The sequence below is a fragment of the Trachemys scripta genome, chromosome 3 (genome assembly GCF_013100865.1).
Source record: "Trachemys scripta elegans isolate TJP31775 chromosome 3, CAS_Tse_1.0, whole genome shotgun sequence".
In the NCBI taxonomy this organism is placed as follows: Eukaryota; Metazoa; Chordata; order Testudines; family Emydidae; genus Trachemys; species Trachemys scripta.
This window is the reverse complement of record NC_048300.1, coordinates 61,100,244-61,119,399: the sequence shown is the minus strand read 5'-3', so window position 1 is coordinate 61,119,399 and position 19,156 is coordinate 61,100,244. Positions and strand designations below refer to the sequence as shown.

General features: G+C 52.1%; 2 protein-coding genes across 2 annotated transcripts in view; one reads left to right on the top strand and one right to left on the bottom strand.

The window, feature by feature from the left end:
- The window catches only part of XPO5 (exportin 5), a 36,551-nt gene extending 31,472 nt beyond the window's left edge, over positions 1–5,079 (bottom strand). The window contains exons 1-5 of the mRNA XM_034764873.1: positions 4,864–5,079; positions 3,948–4,069; positions 3,152–3,224; positions 1,431–1,568; positions 944–1,126 (exon numbers count right to left, since the gene is read on the bottom strand). Of these exons, the coding sequence (XP_034620764.1) occupies positions 944–1,126; positions 1,431–1,568; positions 3,152–3,224; positions 3,948–4,069; positions 4,864–4,968 (621 nt within the window). The 5' untranslated portion in view covers positions 4,969–5,079. The remainder of the gene's footprint in view (positions 1–943; positions 1,127–1,430; positions 1,569–3,151; positions 3,225–3,947; positions 4,070–4,863) is intronic.
- Positions 5,080–5,267: 188 nt separating this feature from the next.
- POLH (DNA polymerase eta) lies at positions 5,268–16,449 on the top strand. Its single transcript, XM_034764876.1, has 10 exons — positions 5,268–5,706; positions 5,792–5,926; positions 6,960–7,186; positions 8,088–8,257; positions 9,475–9,578; positions 11,114–11,233; positions 11,965–12,088; positions 13,482–13,547; positions 14,292–14,464; positions 15,498–16,449. The coding sequence occupies exons 1-10, from the start codon at positions 5,570–5,572 to the stop codon at positions 16,342–16,344; spliced, it is 2,103 nt and encodes a 700-aa protein (XP_034620767.1). The 5' UTR covers positions 5,268–5,569; the 3' UTR covers positions 16,345–16,449.
- Positions 16,450–19,156: the final 2,707 nt, after the last annotated feature.

The following is a 19,156-nucleotide window of genomic DNA, read 5'->3' as shown; positions in this document are numbered from 1 at the left end:
ATAGAACAGTATAAACAACTCATTCTCTGTATGAAATTTTAGTTTGTACTGACTTCACTGGTGCTTTTCATGTAGCCTGTTGTAAAACTAGGCAAATATCTAGATGAGTTGGTGTATCCCCTGGAAGATCTCTGAGTACCCCCAGGGGTACATGTGCCCCTGGTTGAGAACCGCTAGTCTATGTGACCAGTGAATGTGCCAAGGAAATGGGTTGAAGTGTCCCTCTCGGCGAATAGGATACAGCCCGTCACTGCTCCATCTCCACCACACTGTTGTCATGCTAAGCATTACTCCACATTTTAACACATTATAAAAGGGAACAAGAGGTGCACATAAGAAGCTTGCCTCTGGATTGGTCACTGCTGTTTCTCTCAGCTTCCCAACCCCATCTCACTCTCACCGGATCAGACTACAAGCTCCTCGGGGCAAAGATCTGCCATTATTACATGTCTTGAGCAATCTGCACATCTCCAGTATCGTAGGATTATAACGGTAGTAAAGTAGAGCCCGAACTGCCCCATTTATGGGAGGACAAGGGGCATCTGCAACTGGAAGGCTGCAGCATCCCATACCATCTCTTTGCAGCAGGAGTTTCTGACCTGAGCTCTAGGAGAATGGGACCAAACGGACCCTAGTGTAGCTCATGGTGCATCAAGCAAACCAATGCCTTAGTGCCAGCAAACTGAGCCTCACAGTGCCAAGCGCAAGGTTCTCATTCATCTCAAATGATGAACACTAGAAATCCAGACTGCTGACACCAATGCTGCCTCTTGAACCCTGAGACTCTCTCATCAGCCATTGGCATTTTCCATGCTCACAACAGAGTTCTATGGTGTAACTACAGCAATTGATTTCAGACGGATTCTCCTCTCACTTGCCCAAAAAGTGTGACCCATATCCAAGCTCCCAGTGCTGACTAGGCTCCCAGGAAGAAGCTTCTTACCATGCGCCTATACTTGTTGACGTTCTGCTGCAGGGTAGTGAGCAGGAAGCTGAAGATCTTCTCCATGTTCTGGGTAAGAGTTTGTTGGATGTCCCGTCGCCGCTGGGTGGGCAGCGTCTGGAAGGTCACCACGTCCTCTGCCAGACGCAGGAGGATGAACATCACCAGTTCTGTCTGTGTCTCCTAATGTCCCACACAAACACACTCATGAGTCTAGCCGTAACATGAAGCCCTTCAGAGAGCAGCTCAGAGACACAGATCGAGACACAGATCAAGACCAGATCATGGTCTGGGGAACAGCCAGAGAGGGATAACTAGGATGGTTTAATCTCTGATAACATGATCGCCTAGAATAATGGGACCTGACAACAGCCTGTGAATCTACTGTATCTTTCGCTTGTTTGACTATGAAATAAGGAAAGGAGACCTAGAATTATGAGCCAGTGGAAGAGTACAGACAAGTATGACAAACAGGTGTGCTTCATACCCCTTGTTTGGAAAGTGTGTCCAGCTCCTTCAGCATATCAGGCCAGTGCTGAGGCCATTCACGCTTGATCATCTCCACCACAATGCGAGACAGGACATCCTTAATGTGACTTTCCTCCTCTAAAATATTCTGTGTTCCCTATGAGAAAAAGATGCTGATCATACAAGATTGAGCCAGCTGCCCCCAGAACAATCATTCACACCATGGGAGAGTCTGGCTACAGACACACTGGACAATAACACAAATACACCTTCAACCCAGCTGTTCCTGTCCTGACTGGAACTCCCACCTTTGCAGGCATTCACAGCTGGCAGGCTCTGTACACCAGACGACTGTCATCTGAGGAGAAGTAGGTCATTGAAGACCATTGCCTCCATGGGATGGATTGACAGTTGTGGGTGGGAAGTTCCAGGAAACCTCCTGTGGTGGCCAAATGGGAGGAGGTCTAGAACTCTACGGCACCTTGGGTTTCAATCCACAATTCTCCTTTCCCAGACACTGCTGACCTACAGCACCAGACAAAATTGCATGCTCCACAGTAGTCAAGGATATGGCTTTGATGCTACATCTAGCCTTCATGTAAAGAGCAGCAGAAATCCTCTCACTTCAGAGATGCATTTTGGAGCAGTGAGCACTATACTTCAACTGAATGAGTGACAATCTCCACATTTACTGAACCTACCATCCAAGGATTGCAAAAACACTTTGTAGATATAAAGCAAGCTTCACAACCCCCCACTCTCCTGAGGTGGGTAAGTTATTCCCATTTTACAGATGAGGATACTGAGGTAGAGAGGGAAATGGTGTCTACCCCAGGGTCATATAGCAAGTAAAGGGCAGAGTCTGGAATTTAACTCAGGCCTCCTGCACTTTAATGTCATGCTTCCTCCTCACTTCCACATGCCACCTCAACAAAGTGAAAGAACTCTGCAAGAGATTATGGGTCTCTCAGCCAGAGGTTATGGTTAAGGCTGCGTGTGTCTGTCACAGACTCCATGACTTTCCGTGACCTCTGTGATTTTTGGTGCGTCTGGCTCAGGGGCTGCTGGAACACTCTGGAAGGTCAGCAGCAGCAGCATCAGTTTGCGTGTGGGAGGGGGCTCAGGGGGTTGGGATGTGGGGCGGCACTTACCTGACCTAGGTGGAAGGGTCAGGGGGCTCTGCGCGCTGTCCCTGTTTGCAGGCACCACCCCCACAGCTCCCATTTGCTGTGGTTCCCGGCCAATGGGAGCTGCAGAGCCAGAGCTCGTGATGGGAGCAGCGCATGTAGCGCACCTGGGCTTCCCTACCCCTAAGAGCTGCAGGGACATGTGAAGTCGGTAAGGAGCCTGCCAGCCCCGCCAACCCTCCCCCGGCCCCCCCCAGCACCAGCAGGTGTCCCGGGCCATCCCCCCAGCACCCGCAGTGCCACCAGACCGCCCGCGGTCCCTCTGCCCAAGGTTTAGTTAGGAGTATATAGTACAAGTCATGGGCGTGAATTTTTGTTTACTGCCCGTGACCTGTCCATGACTTTTACTAAAAATACCTGTGACTAAAACGTTGCCTTAGTTATGGTCCCTTAGACAGAGGTTATGGGTCTATTACAGGAGCAAGGGGGTGAGCTTCTGTGGCCTGCAGAGTGCAGGAGGTCAGACTAGATGATCATGATGGTCCCTTCTGGACTTAAAGTCTATGAGTCTGCTCCATATGGTGGTTTGGCCCTGGAGGCAGCCAGCACTTACATTGGATATGAGCCCCATGACGTTGTTCTTCAGATAGACCTTCTCGAGGCGAGGCATGCTGTTCCAGCGAAACCTGCCCAACAAAACACACAGAGGCCACCAAGTCAATACGCTGGCACAGATCACTGACTTGTCTTAGAAATCCATCAGCCCTTTGCCCAAGCTAGGGAGGCTGAGGCTGCATTGTTCATTTGCTCTGCCAATACCCGATCCCTTACTGAGCAACATCATTGGCTGAAGTTAAAATTACTGCCCAGTGAGAGCACCTGCACCGCTGATATCAGCACAGTTCAGGGAATGGGCAGGATTCATTAACATCTCCAGGAAAAGGACCAAGAGCACAAAATATTGGGTTTGTGGAGCCAAAGAAGGCTCTCCAAACTCTGTAGGGGAGAGGTACTTTTATTAATCTGAAACTAGTGACAGAGAACTTTAGTGATCTACTGATAATACTTTCCCTGCCTGTCTCCAGCATCTTTTGTCTAAGATCTATGCAATAAATTAACCTGCATGCCCCTCTTGCAGTGTTTGCTATTACCCTCATATTAAAGACAAAGAGACAAGGACAGAGATAGGAAGTGACTTGCCCCCTTGGGTCACCCAGTGACCTAATGACAGGGCTCAGTATAGAACCCAAATCTCCTGACACCCTGTCCACTGCTGTAACCAACAGACATCTGGGAACAATAATTAGCACTGACAACTGTGACATGGGCAGGCCTGTTCTCTCTCCATGAAAAGCTCTCCAGAGTTTAGGATAACACCACATCCATGCAGCCCAAGTGAGCTCCCTTACTTGACGACATGCTCCAAGATCTGAAGACCAAAGTGCCTGACAATGGCTGTCTGGGTTTTCTCTGCCAGCTTCAGACCACAGGGGACACAGATGGGACACTTCTCTTTAAACTCCTCGCAGAACTGAAAAGGAACAAGGATAACAATGAGTCAAAAACTATCCAGTGGCAACATGGAAATGAGCGTGGGAAAAGTGAAGCATTAGGACAATTTGGAGATAAGAGGAAAAACTGTGCTTCAAAACTGCCCACTGCAAGTGGGGAACTCTCCCTGGAAAGCACAGGAGGCTAAGTGAGCAATTTCTGTACAATTTAAGCATCACACCTAGTGTCTCAAATCCTCATAATCTGGGAATACTTTCCCAATGTGGCCCAATACTGTAAGCTGCCTTCCTGAGGCTGCAGACTACTTCAGCGAGTCTGACGCTGCTTAGAGCCTCCTGAGCAGCAGAATGAGAATCTCTCATGCTCTTCAGATCCCCCCCCGATCAGCCTGGAAAGAGACAAACTTCAGGGTCATATTCATGCTGGGAAAGATGCTGCAGCAAAGCCCAGCCCGAGAAACTGCCTATCTCTATAGGCCTTTCCTAGAGCGTATCACTGGGGTCCCTAAGCACCTGCAGAGGGATTAAAGGCAATGTGGGCTGCCAGCTCTCCAGGCCACGGGGCAGGGCGAGCCCACAGACGGAGACTGGGGAACCCAGTTCAGGCGGGGAAAGAATTCAGGGGTATCGGACACGTGCTGTCCCGGAGCAGACTCCCAGGCGGGGTGATAGGTCTCGGGGGGCAGGGGGGTGTATCACCGAGCTCCCCGGGATTGGGGGCCCAGGGGTCCAGCTCTGCCCCGGGCCAGGACCTCGGTGCTGAGCGGGCAGCGCTGAGCCCGGCCGCCCCACGCGGACCCCGCTGCCCCGGTACCTTGAGCGCCTCCAGGCGGTAGCGCTGGGTGGAGGCCGGGTCCATGATCACCGTCACCGCCTTCACCAGCTGCTCGCACAGGCTGCTCACCTGCTCCGCGGACATAGCGGCACCGGGCGGGGCAACCGGAGCAGGGGAAGACCAGGGGCTACCGCACCGGGAGAAGGAGGGAGCAGGTGCGCAGGCGCGCCCGGGACCAAGATGGCTCTACATAGTACGCATGTGCCGTGGGGACCGGGAGGCTTCTACGCATGCGCCAACAACCGCGCGACGCTTGAAGGAGGGAAACCGCATGCGCGAAGGGAGGATAACGGCGCCTGCGGCGATCGGGGGCATGGCAATGCGCTTGCGCCAACCCCCGTCCCGACTCCTTAATATCCGGCGATCCAATCACAAGCAGCCGTACATACCGCGCCAGTTCTCCAAACCGGAAGAGGGGGTTTAATATCACCGGGGCGCGAGACCGATCCACCACCAGCCCCCTCCGCGGGAACTACAGCTCCCAGCGTGCACCGCTGGTCTCCTGGCCTCCTCCTCCTCCTTCTTCTGCGTGCGGGGACTACAGCTCCCAGCAGGCCGCGCGCGGCGTCTCGGCGTGGGGCGGGGAGCAAAACAAACTGCCGCCGCGCGCGGTTCGCTACAGCCGTAGCCGTTGACTTTTCCCGTGGCGGCGCCCGGCGCTCCGGCGCGCGCGGGGCCAGGGGGCATGTCTCGCGGGCGGGAGCGCGTGGTGGCGCTGGCGGACATGGACTGCTTCTTCGCGCAGGTGGAGCAGCGCCGGGAGCCGCGGCTGCGGGGCCGGCCCTGCGCCGTGGTGCAGTACGACGCGTGGCGGGGCGGCGGGTACGTGCTGCCTCTTCCCCCCCCTCCCCTCCGGCGGCCCCCGCCCGGCCAGGCCCGCCCCACTCTCTGTGCTGTCTCCCCGCAGGGTCATCGCCGTCAGCTACGAGGCGCGCGCCTTCGGGATCAGCCGGGGCATGCGGGCGGACGAGGCCCAGAAGCGCTGCCCGCAGCTGGTGCTGGCGCGGGTCCCGGAGGCCTACGGGAAGGCGGATCTCAGCAGGTGAGGCGAGCCCGGGGCCCGCTGGGTGTCTGTGCAGCGCCGCAGGGTCGGGGTCCCTCCCTCCTGGGCGCTACGAGACGCTGATCAGAGAGGCCCCCGGTTTCAGGATGCGAGGGAAGAGTGGGAAAGCTGCAGTAAAGCTTTCCCAGCCGCAACCCGCAGTGGGTCTGTGCTACCCGTGCTAGGGCACAGGCAGGGAGGGCAGAAGCTATGTACGTACCACAGCTTGGCTTGGGATAAGTTATGTCCCTCAGGTGTGAATAACCCCTGGAGTGACATAAATTATACAGACCTAAGCCCCGATGTGGACAGCGCCCTGACATACCTCCCGCTGCTCACGGGGGCTGGAGTAATGACGCAGACGGGAGAGCTCTCTCCCGTTGGTTTAGAGTGTCTGCACTAGCGGTGCTACAATGGTGCAGCTGTGCCACTGTGAGCACTGTAGCGTAGCCATAGCCCCACGCGAAAGGTCATCGTAGCCTTAGTGTAGCTGCTTCCTGCATCAACAGAAGGGGTTTTTGCATCAGTGTCATTAATTCATCTCTCCGAGAGACAATAGCTGGGTTGCCGGGAGAATTCTTCCATTGACTGGCCGTGTCTACCCCAGGGGTTAGGTTGGCATAGCAACGTCTTTCGCACCCCTGAGAGATGGAGCTATGCTAGTGTAACTTCCCACAGTAGATTAGCCTTCAGTATGTGGATCTGTCAGAGCGGACCCTTCCCCAGCACTAACCTCAAATTTAGAAAACCCGACTGAGATGTGCCTTGGGTTTCAGCCTCTGAGCTCATCCACGTGAGGGCCGGACTAGTGTCCTTGAATAGTGGGGCAAAGATACTAATGCAAAACATAAGCTCAGCTTTGGGAGAGGAGCACATCCTTTAAACCAGCAGCTCAGTAGCCCGAGTGGCTGGCTAGGTCTCAGCCAGTAGAGGAGTTGGATGGAGAGACAAAAGGAAAGAGACCATGGGCTGGGAAGCCGTTGAGTCCCAGGTGCATGACAAAGATTGAGCTCCTTATGTCTTTCCGCTGCAGATACCGAGAGGCTAGCGTAGAGGTGATGAAAGTGATGTCACGCTTTGCTGTGATTGAGCGTGCCAGCATTGATGAAGCCTACATGGACCTGACTAGTGCTGTGCAAGAGAGGCTCAAGAAGATGCAAGGGCAGCCTATCCCAGCAGAGATGCTGCCAACTACCTACATCCAGGGACTGCCAAATGTCTCTACAACAGCAGCAAAGAAAAAGAACGTGGATTGCAAAGGTAATGCCAAGCCACCAGGCAGATGCTGCTTCTTTTCCTGGAGTTAATAGTTCCTTTTTGCTTTTCATCTTAGTTTATTTCCCTTCAGCTCTAAGAAAGTGAGGGTAAAATGAAATTGCCCTATACTGCAGTTCGTGTCCAAGAGAAAGTAAAATGGAGGCCTCACAGTGGTAGAAATGCCCTAATGCATGGGAAACAAGGCCGACCTAAGGAACAGGTGAAAAGCGACTTACTTGTGACTGTGAAAGGCCAGCATTGCAAATAGTGTGGGGAAGGATTTCTAGAGTCGCCTTTCCCAACCTCTTTCATTCCTACTTGCCACGCAGAGTGCCTGGTCCCAGGGCTCTGTTATCCACGGTCTTGTGCTGAAGCTCAGATTCAGACTAAAGTTTCATTTTCAAAAGAAAACATCTATGGGTTGGCATTATCTTTAAAGAGCACTAGGCTCTAGTCCAGAATGTACCCAAACAACCACTTGGGAGCACTGTTGTGCACGTAAATACTTGAGCACTTTGCAGATCTGGACAAACGTACCTACCAACTAGCATCTTATCTAAGGCAAACTCATTTGGTCTGTTTCAAGTTATTCCACAGCACAGATCTGCCTGTGAAAGTCTTACCTCATCTCCATCTCCTTCTCAGGCTCCTATTGGTGCAGTTGGGGAATAGTTGTCTTTGTTTCAGTAGTTTGGCAGGAAAGTGACTTGCTTTCCTTTTTTCAAAGGACATGTCCCGTAAATAGGATTTCTCCTTTTCTAAATGCACTGGTGCTGGGAGCTTACCTTTTGACCATGGAATAAAGGAGCAGTGACAAGTGTGTGGCCACTGTTCATTCTGGCTTGCTAGAATCGCCACTCTCCTTGCTGTGTTGGGCTTCGATCCCCTTTGTGCTCTTTTTCAGAGGATCTGCGTCAGCGTGGCTTGCACCAATGGCTTGAGTCGCTGCCTTTTGGTGACATCAGCTGTCCAGAGCTGCAACTGACAGTAGGAGCAGTAATTGTGGAGGAAATGAGGGCAGCTGTGGAAGCAGTTACCGGACTGAGTTGTTCAGCTGGGATTTCACACAACAAGGTGTGTGTAACACAGTGGGGTGGTTTTGTTTCAAGTGGTGTACTTCGATTATGCAGTAAAATAAATGAAACCATCAGAGTCACCATCTGATGGAATCTGAGCAGAATAGAACATCATGGCCACATTTAAACACATGTAGTTGAAAATAACATTAAGCACGGGGATGGGCTGTAGTGTTTGCCCAGTACCGTGGAGATGTAAACTACCTAGAATTGGATTCACTTACTGGCCAGGGCTCTGGTTTTTCTGGCATATCCCGAGCAGTCAACTCACTGTGGAAAAGATCTTTAAAGTGCTCAGGAGAGAGTCCTCTCTATAAATGACTGATCTTAAAGTGAGTGTTTCCTTCCTAGAATGAGGAGGCATATTCTGTGCCCATAGGAGGGCTTTACTGGTGTAAACGCCTGTTTAATTGGACAGAAAGAGCCCTAGTTCAGTGCCTTCCCCATCCCACCCCATAAATGCTGATGTGATGTGGGTCAGGTTGGCTTTCTCAGTCTTACTGTCTTACAGTCTGGTGGATGTGCTTTGGGTAATGTACAACCAGCCACCAGCAGCAACCACAGAACTGCGAAGGGGAACTGACTCACTCCGATACTGCAGCTCTGGGTTTCCCGCTGCATTAACTATGTGACCTTTTTACTGACTAGCCTCTTGTAGGTTTCCTTCTGTAGCACTCTGTTGCTGCTGACCTTGCAGAGAGAAGACTAAGGAGACACAGCAAGAAAGAGCAAGACAGGAGCAGAGAGGATGGAAGAGGAGAGGCCCAGACAGAGAAAACAGGCATGGTGTGGGTAGTAGGGCAGGAGTGTGAGGGTTGCTCTTGGGATTTTAGCACAGTTTCCTGACCAGAACTGAGCCAACACAACCATGCTAAACACACTGAGTCCTCTAAAATGTCTAAAGCAGGGTTCTGACTCCCTTCTCAGAGCTAGACTGTTGCAGGTGACACTGTGTTTAAAGACAGTTTAGCCAGCACAGTTCAGATCCTGTGTTAGTTAATAACAGGGAGTGAAGAGTGGTGGAACCTGAATCTTGTCCTCAACAGAGCTGTGCCCATGGAAGACACTGTGGAATCCCAAAGCCTAGAGAGAGCCCTTCAGCCGTTAGCTGGGGGCTCTACTGCAGAACCTAGTAGGCAGTCTTTTAGAAGCCTGTGGTCCTCTGAGCATATGGGGTTTGCAGTAATGGGGTTTCCACACTTTTCCATATTCCAGGCATTGGCAAAACTGGCCTGTGGGCTGAACAAGCCCAACCGCCAGACACTGGTATCGCAGGCATCTGTCCCACAGCTCTTCAGCCACATGCCCATCAGCAGCATGTAAGTATTGGGGAGTCGTGTGCTTTTGTTGAACCCGGGACTTGGACTGAGCTGGGACTTGGCAATAGAGTGTATCAGCCTCTCTTTCATGCTGCTGCTTTGTTCACCAGAATCTAAGCTTTCATTTAAAAAATAATCTCTAGCTCGACTGATTGCCAAGTTACACATTTTAGTTCCCGCTCACTCTGCGTGCAGAACTCAGTTGAATAACTCGGAGCAGTGTGAACCGCCCCATTCAGCTCAATAAGGGCTAATTCAGATGCCCACTGATAATGTAGACATTTTGGGCTTGTCTACATGAACATTTAGTTTGTGCCAGGCTGGGGTGTGAATCTACCCCACTGCGCACTGTCTGTTTGGACCCTGTTTACTCTCACTAACAGCTCCTTAGTGCACTTTGAAACGGGACTAGATCAAAGCGCATTAACGGATGGTTTTTGCATGGCAAGCTAATTGCGGGGTCGATTCACACTGTAGCTTGCTGAGAACTAATTGCTGTTAGACAAGTCCTTAAAATATTAACTACTTCACTGCTCGTTAAAGCATGCAAGAAAAGAAAAGGGGGATCCTATTGGGAAGATCTGCACAATTTACTGAGTTTGACAGCTCATTCTGACACCATGAGTGACTGGGTTTGGGAGATGCTGCCATTCCCTTCTGCCCCAAGGAAGGAGGCAAGCCCAAAAGGCCTACCACAGTTCAATTGGCATCATCTGAACCTGTTTCCTAAGGTGTAGCTAAGCTTAATAAGTGCAGTGGGACAACATGCAAGGCTCGCCAAGTGGAAACATGCAGACTTCTCGTGCTTGGGATATTCAGACCTTCGTGATGGGGAGCTGAGCACCAGGAGCCTGGAGAACATGCACGGTCATTCTGAACATCTGCACAATCTGCTATGAACAATGTCTGAGGAACAGTGGTGGAGCTGGAAAAGTACACCTCTACCCCGATGTAACGTGACATGATATAACACGAATTCGGATATAACGCGGTAAAGCAGTGCTCCGGGGGGGCGGGGCTGCACACTCCAGTGGATCAAAGCAAGTTCGATATAACGCGGTTTCACCTATAACGCGGTAAGATTTTTTGGCTCCCGAGGACAGCGTTATATCGAGGTAGAGATGTACTACCAGTTTGAAGCCGTGCTCAAGAGCTGTAAAGTTAGCATCTGCCTTCAGGCAGCTACTACTGGGGGCTTTCCTGCCCACATAGGAATGGCTAGACCCAGGGGAGAGGGCAGGGAAGAGTGAGTGAACAAATAGATTTTAAGCAAGGGTGGGTGCTGGGGTGCTGCCTTTGCATTTCTGCCTTTTATTTCCCTGTTCCTATGCGACCACATCTCAGCCTAGGAATTGATGAGCTGTCCCATTCTCACTGGAATCATCATGTGTTGCTCCTCGGTCAAGGAGTCTGGCCAGCCAGCGCTGCTCCCTCACCTACCCTGCTTCCTGCCAGTGAATGGGAGCTGGGATGTGCTGAACGTGCCTCAGTCTGCACGTGACAGCTCTCTTCTATGTTTCCTCCTTCTCCTGCAGCCGGCACCTGGGAGGGAAGCTGGGTGCCTCCATCACAGACGTACTGGGAGTGGAGTACATGGGGCAGCTGACCCTATTCAGCGAGTCACAGCTCCAAACTCACTTTGGAGACAAGACTGGGTAGGTGACATGCTGGCTTCTAGGCTGCAGGTCTCCATAGGATAATAGGCTTGTGTTCTCCCTCTCCTTCACCAGTAGATCTTTAGGCCATTCTGCTGAGGTGGTTGCTCAGGAGACTTTCTGTCTGAGCCTTTTCAGGGTTGCATTGAGACAGGGAACATGAGCAGTGTCATGTAATGGTCTGCTAGGCACTTGAGCAATAACTGCTGTAAGGTATTTCCCCATTAGTATCTGAATGAAACCTGCTGCTTGCTGCCATCCCAGCTGCCTGGGGAGCTGGAACCATCACCTGAATATAGTTTAAAATGGCCAAGCAGAGAATCAGCCCATTGCTTCAGCTAGCTGAAGTCACCTAGCTCTGTAACCCCAGATGCGGCCCGTGTGAGATGCAGCTGGGGTCATAGCTGTTGGATAACACCTGTGCAGTACTCTGCAGGAGTAAAGGATTCAGTGCTAAGGGGTGAGTCCCATGTGGCCCATTGTGTGGTTTATCTAACTGCCTACCTAGGCAGGTCTAGGCCAGGAGAATTCAAGTGGCTGGCTGGGTTCAGAACAGGAAGTTGTCCCTGAACCCTGCCTGCGTGTACTGCCCCAGGAGTCCCTGGGGCCTAGCTTTACGTGCAGGAGCCATGAGGTCTTCCTAAGCTGAATACTCAGTGAGCCCAGGTGGAGTCAGGAGGAGAGGTGGAACATTATCGGCCTTAATCTCAAACCTCATGTGGGACTTTCAGGTCCTGGCTCTATGATATGTGTAGAGGAATTGAACAGGAACCTGTGAAACCCAGGCAATTGCCTAAGTCCATTGGTTGCAGCAAGAACTTCCCTGGGAAAGCAGCCTTGACCACTCAGAAGCAGGTAAGAGAGCGTGAGATCTCCTGAGCAGAACTGGTTTGCACCTGGGATATGAGATGGGGATGGCCATTGAACCATTCCACAGGCTGCAGCCCCCTCCCTCTGTGCTCAGACTGTGTTGCAAGAGCTGCTCCATTTCACCATGCCAAATGCAGCGCCCTGGAATCAGGCTCTTAGGCTTTCTAGAGTCTGTGCAACAGCAGCTGTGTAATTCCTTGAGGAAACATTCCACATCTCCCTCCATCAGCGGGGAAGAGGAGTCTCTCAGCCCTCCATACACTACAGCACACTGGTCAGTGTGGCGAATGGGGAGGGAGTGGTCCTTTGTCCTGCCCTCTCCACAGCTGTGTGCACAATCCCTTCTTGGCACCGATGGATTTGTATCCCCTGGGTCCTGCTGTGCCTGAGGGAGCACCTGGATGCTAAGGTGCTGGATGTGTCTGGATGAGAATGTCCTGTACACTATATTCTGCCTTTGCCTTCGCTACAAGATGTGCTCCTCCTGCCTTTCAGTCTGCCGTGATTAACGGCAGCTAGTGGGAGCTTGGAGGAAGACAGTTAACTGATTGTGCTGCTGAAATTCCTTGTCATCTAGCTGCGTCTGTCAGGATTGCTGGCCTTTACTTCTGTAACTAAGTCTCTTCTCCAAGAGGAATCCAGATTCCTGCTGGAAAGGAGCCTTTAAATGCCTGGATGGCATGAAAGTCCTTATGTGACAGCAGCAGTGCAAGTGATGGTAAACCTGCTGCTAACACAAATTCCACCCACGTCAGCTGGGCCCATACTGGAGAGCACCTTGTCTTTGGGCAGGGTGGGAGAGGGTTCTCTAAGCATCCATATGATAGAGTAGCACAAAGCTGAGCTCTGAATCTCCCAGCCTGAGTTCAGATCCAGGTTTAAATGGACATTGTCGTGTTAGAAACTCTGTCCTTCCTTGTTTTACTAACAGCTGAGAAGGCGGGAGTGATGAGGGCTCTAAAAAGCTGCAAGATTTCTGCACTTGCTACGTTTCGCTTGGCCTGGGACGTCACTAGAAGATCTCCTGTCCCTTTCAGATTCCCAGCACTGATGTGTGCTGCAATATCTGGGATGCTCTAGATTCTGGGGCATGGTGGATGCAGCTCAGATTAAATCTAAACCCTGTCTCCCCTGGGTTTATTGATTCCCTGGAAGTATTTTTGGTGATCTTGGGGTTTGTAAGAAACTGACCTGTTGGTCCTAGTTTGAGCCTTGAATGTTCCTCACTGCCTGGGGCTCTGGCTGTCAGCAGCTTGCCTAGTGTGGTGGTGGTTAGGGCTGACTGCCAGGTCCTGTAACAGCAGCTGCTTGGGTGTGTGTGTGTGTGGGGGGGGGGAGTCCTGGGGCTGTATCAAACGCTGCTGTGTGCTGCTTACAGGTGCAGCACTGGCTCCTGCAGATGGCCTTGGAGCTGGAGGAGAGACTGAGCAAGGACAGAGACCAAGTAAGGCAGGGCTTGAGGGTTTTCTGCTTCTCCTTGCTGTGGGGCTGGGCCAGAGGCAGCAGGGTCTCCGCTACCTGAGCTGTCTGACACCAGCCTGGGGGATGTGGTGACTGTGGTGAGTGACAGAGGAAGTTGCCCTGCATTCAAATGCACAGCTGCTGGCTGACTGTGGGTTAAGAGGTGAGGAAGGAGCCAGAGAGGGAAAGGTGCTGTAGGAGGGCCTGACCCAAAAATACCCTGAGCTAACCACTGTCCTCCTCTCCTCCCTTACTGGATGTGAGCATCAGGTACACGTGAGGGGATGAGTGTGCTTGGGGCAGGAAGCTTCTCTGTGCACCTCAGTCCTAGCATGTGCTTCCTGCTGGCTCACTCCTGGGAGCCCTGCCCTGCACCCCTAAAAGTGAACGAGCTGCTTTATAACCCGCAGATCCTACGTTGCTGGCCAGGGCTGAGACTAGCCTTGCAGATATGCTGTATTGTGATGTGGATAAAGGGGAATGTACCTGTGTAGGGATGGAAGCAGGGATTACACCCCTTCTCCCCATACATGCACAAGGTGTATGAGCCCCTCACACACTCAGTATGATGGTGATGGACAGCTGCTGGTCCTGCCAGGACAGATGGTGGCATTGGATTGTAAAGCTACTGGCTGGCAGTACAGTGCTCCAGGCTGAGCACCTCTCTGAGCCCGTTCCTGGCATTCACTGCTTTGCCCTGTACTGCAGCTGTGTCCTCTCTCTGCAGAACTGCCGGGTGGCCAAACAGCTGACTGTGAGCATCCGCATGCAAGGCGATCAGCGAGCCAGTGCCCTGTCACGCTGCTGTGCCCTGCCCCGCTATGACGCCCACAAAATCAGCAGTGATGCCTTCATGATAATCCGAAACTGCAATGTGGCTGGAGCCCAGGAGGCTGAATGGTGAGCAGGTTCTGTTCCTGGCCTCAGGGTTGGCGTGCTGGAGGAGGGGAGGGGGCTGGGCTGTGCCCTGGCAGATGACACATGCAGGACAAAGGGGCTGTGTTGAATACTGACAGGGGTGGGGATTGAATTTGGAAGGAGCTGGCTCTGGCAGAGAGAGCTGGGGCCCTCAGAGCTGAAAGACACAAGGCACGTGTTGTCCTGGGCTCGGCTGCAGGTGAGCACTACTCACCCAGAAGGGCAGCTATTGAGCATCATCCTCCCCCAAGCCCCACCATGCAGCAGTAACTTCCACATTCAGCATCTGGGTGGTGCCAATAGAAGGGGGGCAAGGCTGCACCCAGGGCTGTGCTCCCGTGGAGTTGGAATGAACTGAGCTGTACCTGCTGCAGTGCGAGTACCTGGCTGGCTTGTGCTCAGGGTGCCATCCCTGGGCTAGCCAGAAGAGAATGGCTGTGCTCTGGTGGTCAGGGGGACAAGATGCTTGTTAGGCAGAGAGGGCTTGCGGGACGGGCGGGAATAAAAGCACTTTAATCACAACCTGTTTCCTTTCCACCCTCGTGTCCTAGCTTGGGCAGGAGGATGCAGTGTGCTGGGCTCAGAGCAGCAACTCCTTCAGTACAGCTCATTCCTGACTGGGAGCCTGAGAGTTGCAGGAGCTCCCACCCCTGGCAGATGGGACTGAGGGTTCAGGCTTCTTGCCAGAAACCAGGGGGCCTGGCCTAGGTCCCTCTGCTCAAGTCACATTCCTCAAGGAAGTGCGGCTTTGCTTCTGGCAGTAACACAGGCAATCTGCAGCACCCAGGCCTCTTACTGCAAAGTCAGGAGGAGGAGGAGGAAGGGGTATTAGTGTTTGGCCAACAGGCATGACTAGAACACCCTCCCCTACCAGCCCACCAATGTCCTGTCCCGGCTCTCAGCTGCTGCACTGTCACCATGCCCAGTGAAACCTGACACACTTATTTGAATCCTGCCTTGAAAGGCTTCGCACTTCTTGGACTGGGTCTGAACTGTTTCTGCCTTTTATCCACAGGTCCCCTCCACTTACATTTCTGCATATCTACGCAAGCAAGTTTTCTGAGGCTCCCACACTCTCTCCTGCAGGCATTGCTGCCTTCCTGACAAGTGATGCCCAGTGTATCTTGCCAGCTGGCACCAATGCAACCAGCCCAAATGCCAAGTGCACTGGGAGCCCAAGAAAAGAGCCCAGCAAGAAGCCCATGAATGCTATTGAGTCCTTTTTCCGGAAGGCAGCAGAAAGGCAGCAAGCCCGTGTGGCCAGAGGCCCCTGCCTGCCTGGTGTCCCCAGTGCAGAGGCAGAGTTGTCAGTGCCTGATCCCTGTGGCCACAGTAAGAGAGAAGGTCTCATCCTCGGCAAGAGTCAGACTCCAGAAGCTCTTGTGAGGCACAGTCCCAAGGGCAGCAGCTCCCCCTCCCCATACAGATGGCTTCCCCCTGAGGAGTTGCTCCCTTATCCTGCAGAAACCCCCTCTGCTGGCCCAGCCTCCAGGAGCACTCTAAAAACAGAATCTGCTGGAGCAGCTGCTTCAGAGCTACCTGAGTGGAAGGAGCAGAGTTTGCCACCCTCTGCTGGGTTTGCACAAGGCCCTGTTAGCTCACCAGCAGACCAGCTGCACTGTGAGAAGTGTGGCCAGCAGGTGCCAGTGTGGGAGCTCCTGGAGCACATGGACTATCACTTTGCTGTGGAGCTGCAGAGCTCCTTCTCAGAACCCAGCCCCCTCAGGGCCCCTGCTGCTTCTCCCAGTTCTCCTGCCAAGAGCAAAACCAAAGCCAAGACCCTTAGTGGCTCCAGTGCAAAGCGACCCAGGCAAGGAGTGACCAGGACTCTGGAATTCTTCTTTAAACGTCTGCCCCCCTAGGAGCTCCAGGGCCATTTTAGCCTGAAGTTGAGTGATTTGTGACGTTTTTATCCTTTGTGTAAATAACTTTTATCCAAAGATTGCATAATAAAGGTCTGAAACCTAGTGAGGCTCTTGGGGAAATGCACCCACCTTTTCACTTGGCAGATTCTGGTAACATTCCTCCTGCCTTTAGGTGCTGATGCTAACAGAAACAGTGTCAGGGCGGCACAGCCTGCGCAGTGATCAGGCATTCCCATGGTCCTGTTACTGGGCATTTTTGCTCTGCAAACAGTAATGGATGTTACACGTGCAGTGCTCCTGTGAGTTGGGAAGTGTCATTATCCCCATTTTACTGCTGGGGAGCTATGGCACAGAGGGACAGTGACTGCCTCAGGTCACATGAGTCTGGGGCAGAGCCTGGGAGTGAGCTGTAACCCCTGCAGTGCCTTAACCATAGTTCCTTCCTGTCTGACTATGCTAGTTGATCTAGTATAGTACCTCCACTCCTTCCTATTGCCAGGGAGTGGGGCAGTGTGGTAGCTGAGCCCCACATTCCACACTCCTTCACCAGCTTCCTACAGCTGGGGGGGAGTTCCTCTGATCAGTCCTGTCATAGAAGCTGCCATCAGTGCTAAGGAGTCTCTGGGGGCACAGTGATGCTCTACAAGCTTTGTTCTGTCAGCCTGGCCTCATGCATGGAGGGATGTGATCCACTCCTCTGGGACAAGTTTGTTGGCTCTAGTCCCCCTTTTAGGGAGGTTTTTTAAAGCCAGGGCATGCCAACGTACTGTGCAGGCCTTTCTTTCTCTCAAGGCAGGGAGGCCAAGGCATGGTAGAGGGCATTGCTGTTGTAGATTATGCAGAGCACTACAGGTGAGGAGAGTCAAATAGTACCTGCAAGCCATTACAGTAGCATCAGCTCAGAGCTGGGCTCCGGTGCACATAAGGCAGACTGCTATAACCCTTATTCCAAAGAGATGTGTGCTTCCTATGAGGTGGCCTGAGCAGCAAGGCCACACAGCTCAGTGGGTCTGTGCAGCCCTCTGCCAGTGTCCCATTACCCCAGTAATGATGTGGGTGTAGCTGAAGTCCAGAACTAGAGTTGTTGGGGGGGGGGGGGGGGGTGCAAAGAGACTTGAAAATCATGTTCTTCCAAAATCAAACCCACTACTTACAGGGGAAGAGGAGAATGGGCTAATAGAGTCCCTCAGAGAGGCCACAACTCTGTTTACATTGCTTCTAAAGGCATGTCCTCTACCCCCAGCAATGTGCTCTACAGCCCCTTGTTACTGGCCTAGTTCTCCCCTGCTGCACCAAGGAGACTACAAAGACTTCTGCTGGCAGGCTAGGGAGTGATAGCTCACGTTGGGGGGATGGAAAGGGCTGGCTTGGCACTTACTACCCTTGCAGCAGAGCCGACAGTACTAGAATGTGTAGGGAACAAACCTGAACTGAGAGCTGGACTGTACTGCATTCAGTGACTGAGGAGCCATCAGCCTGCACTGCTAGCACAGAGCTCAGTTCATAGGGAAATAACCTTCTCGTAGATGATTTCTTGAACTTAGTACTGTGTGGGAAAAGCAGCTCGGGGTGTGGTTCAGAAACTCTAGCCTTGCAGGCAGTTTCATCAGCTGTGGGATTCTCCTCTTTGAGCGAGCAGCAAAGGGACAGCCTCAGGATCCTATTGCTGGGTGTAGAGAGCAAGGAGCATGCCAGAGCCATATTTGCATGATTATTTCATTTCCCTTCCCTCCCCCCATCAGCTCAACTGCAGCAGCAAGTTCTTGCATCAGTTGCTGGCTCTGCCTCAGCCAGAGCCTGCTTCTTTGTCCTGCTCTGGGATGCTCCTTGGTGTTAGTGCAGTTCTAATACCTTCCAGCCCCTCTCACTCAGGTTTTTTGAGGGGGGTGGAGGAAGGGATGTACAGCAGCATAGGAAAGGAATTCTTCTGCTTCATAGTGCTGCCCTTAGTCATTTGGGAGGGACAGAATTAAAATGGCCTTCTCCCTAATGTTAGGCCTCCACTTTAGAAAGAAATGATGGGTTTTCACCCTCCCCTGAATAGACATTACAACCTGTTTGGTGGGATTGCATCACTTTGCTGTCACAACAGCTGGTTCCTACAAGGCAATCAAGAAATTAAACTGACTCAGGTGGTGGCCAAGGCCCTAAAATAGAAAACAGGCTGAGTAAGAAGATGCATCCAGTTGCTATCCTGAGGTGTTGGTCAGGATAAGGAAGGGAGGACACAGGTCCAGCTGGTCACCCTCAGTGATGCACACTGCAAGAATTTCTCCTGCCTTCAATCCCTTCAAGGAGAAACACCGCAGCATTTCCAGTTTTGTTAGTCTCCTCTATAGGGGGTGGAAGGATTAGATTTTTGAAGCAGTAAATGTCAAACATCCATTTCCCTGTATGCATCCAGACTGCTGAGAAAATATTTCCATTAATAATCGAAGTTTAGCCAGGCAAAGTAAGAAAAATGCTGCTTGAGAACTTAATTCAAACTAGGGCTAGTTACTCTGTATATTTGGACATGTTGACAGTTTGTTTATAAAGCTTTAGCTTTTTGAATCTCAACACCTATGGTCATAAAATAATTAGTCTGAGCCCCTTCCCCCCCATTGTAAAAATTTAGATCAATAAAAATAAAATGCTTAAACATTGATATTATCCGTCCCAATTAAAGATCAGTCTGCCAAGCCTAGTGCTGCAGCCTGCTCTCAGGCCGAGTGGAACATACTCAGCTCCCCTCCCCCCCGCAGTTACATACTGCTTTTAAATGAACATGAGCTGTGTCAAAGCGCCAGTGAAGGTCACATGGTGTCAC

What these genes read in the sequence shown, in the direction of transcription:
- POLH (XM_034764876.1), top strand. Translation starts at nt 5,570, where the DNA reads ATGTCTCGCGGGCGGGAGCGCGTGGTGGCGCTGGCGGACATGGACTGC. An exon ending in GGGAAGGCGGATCTCAGCAG is followed by an intron (nt 5,927 to 6,959) that starts GTGAGGCGAGCC and finishes TTTCCGCTGCAG; the next exon opens with ATACCGAGAGGCTAGCGTAG. An exon ending in CCTTGACCACTCAGAAGCAG is followed by an intron (nt 12,089 to 13,481) that starts GTAAGAGAGCGT and finishes TGCTGCTTACAG; the next exon opens with GTGCAGCACTGGCTCCTGCA.